At 21.9% G+C, this 2,330-nt stretch overlaps 1 protein-coding gene across 1 annotated transcript; it reads right to left on the bottom strand.

The window, feature by feature from the left end:
- Positions 1-1,001: 1,001 nt before the first annotated feature.
- On the bottom strand, positions 1,002-2,092 carry PGO_001870 (variable surface protein; the record flags this gene model as incomplete). Its single annotated transcript, XM_028691025.1, has 3 exons — positions 1,002-1,157; positions 1,279-1,941; positions 2,078-2,092. The coding sequence occupies 3 exons, from the start codon at positions 2,090-2,092 to the stop codon at positions 1,002-1,004; spliced, it is 834 nt and encodes a 277-aa protein (XP_028546826.1).
- Positions 2,093-2,330: the final 238 nt, after the last annotated feature.

Here is a 2,330-nt window from a genome sequence, read left to right as displayed (position 1 = left end):
AATTAAAATAATGCAGAACTAAATTTTTATATATAATCTAATATATATGTACTATAAAACAATATTAACATATTATAGAAAACACAGTTTTCAATAATAAAAAAAATAATACAACAGTATATATAGCAGAATATATTTTATATTCTATATAAAAAATAAATTATTATTAAAATAATTCTCCATATAATTAACATTAAAATTATAAAATATATAAAAATTCATAGATCTTCAGAATACGCATCTGCATACATAACATTAAAATAAAAGTGTAATAAAAATATATATATATTCTAATAAAAACACATAAAACAGATATTATAATTCCAAAACAATGTACTAAAACAAAAATTTAAAAGAAGTAAAGCAAATAATAAATATAAATATAAAATCATAAATGTATATATGAAACCCTAAAACACTGAACCCTACCCCCTGAAACCTAAACCATGAATCCTAAACCTATAGCAATATAATATGCTCAGTATTAAAAAATATTATGAAATAGTACAAAATTAATTATTAATACGGTTTTTTATAATAGAAAGTGCGCTTTTCAAATATATTATTAAATAAATTTCTATCTTATATAACGATATACCATGTATCATATATATTATGTAATTATCAAAATTTGTACCTCACATATACATTAATATATTGTCCAATGTGAATTATTATTTATAATATATTTTTTCATGGCAGAAAAAATAACTGCTTTCTGGAAGATGCCTATTTAAGACAAGGAAACCTACAATAGTATTAATAGAATTATTATTCAGCATTTATAAGCTTAATTATTTACATATTTAAAATTAATATTATTTTTTAAACTATATCATATTAAATTAAAAAAGTAATACTCATTCTTGTTTTATTGTGCTATATTGATCTTTTTTTTTATTATGCATTATTATCCGAATAATATTATCCACAATTTTTTTATGATATTTTTTGTGCCCTAAGTAAACCATTTTCATGTAATTATATATTTAAATGTATAATTATGGATAATTGTACAATACATTATATCTACTATCTCTTAAAAAGCTATTAGATATTTCAGGACCTTGATATATATTTCTTTCTTCACTTATGTTATCCCAATGATTTCTTTTCCATACTATAGCACGCCGAATCCATAAACCACATTCTGAGAACTAATTCATAAGGAAAATATGCATGAAGTATATTATTCTTTTTGTGATAATGCTTTTCTTACAATCTATGCAAAAAAATTATTTTACAACAAAAATATATTCAAATAATATATTAATTAACCTTAAGTAGAACAAATATAAAAATTGATACTATTACTGTTACTACAAATGTAATCATAATAGGAGCTGCAATGTTTCTTGGGCAAGGAGTTGTTATTCTTGATGTACTAATTTCACCATTTAGAGTTCCTATTACTGTATTGTGATTATTTATCATATCTACCACATCTTTAAAAATGTCACTTTGATTATATTCCTTTTTAAATATTTTTTTGTACATATCATATATATCTTTGATTTCTGGATTATATATATCTATAACCGGATCCTCAAGACCTTTGCATATTCTTACATCAGAAATTTGATTATCTCTTAAAAACTTAGTATATATATGAAGTAATGCATCATAAACATTTTTAACATCGACATTTATATCAGTGCCATCATTTTTAGGCAGTATATTATAAATCCAATAATAAAGATATTCACAACCGGCATCATTTAAACTTTCATCATTTCTCTGATAAACGGCGGCTAAGTAATTCATGGCTGCGAGACAGCTGCTTACTTGTTTATTATTGTGAACTATTAAAACTTTTTTTAAAAATTCATTTGTATCTTTATTACATATTGTCTGTGCCCAGTCTCCTTGTCCTTGACTGATTTGCTTTATATGTGTATCCATCTTTTCTTTACATTCAGGAAATTTTTTTAAAACATCATACTAAAACAAGTAAAAAAAAAAATTTTTAATCTAATAAATAAATTTATATTATTAATAGGTTTTAATAAAATCATTCAATAATTGAATATACAAATATAATAATGTTTTAAATTATAATTTAATAGTTCAAATTTACAATAGATTTCCCCATTTCAGGAAACTTTATAATATGTTTAAGGAGATCTATATGAAATTGTAAAATATATGAACACGTATGTATGTATGTATGTTTATAATATAATGATGAAAGCTGTTAGGTATCATAAAACTATTTTTTTCTATCATTATAGAATTTTTCTTAAAATGTCACGGCACCAGTTAGTAACAAATTATTTCACAGCATAACATATAGCTCTAATGATATATTTTGTAAATGTATTCTTAATTAT

Source organism: Plasmodium gonderi (genome assembly GCF_002157705.1).
Source record: "Plasmodium gonderi DNA, contig: Pgo-contig_202, whole genome shotgun sequence".
In the NCBI taxonomy this organism is placed as follows: Eukaryota; Apicomplexa; class Aconoidasida; order Haemosporida; family Plasmodiidae; genus Plasmodium; species Plasmodium gonderi.
Note: the sequence above shows the minus strand (reverse complement) of the source record. Positions and strands in the feature narration are given on the sequence as shown.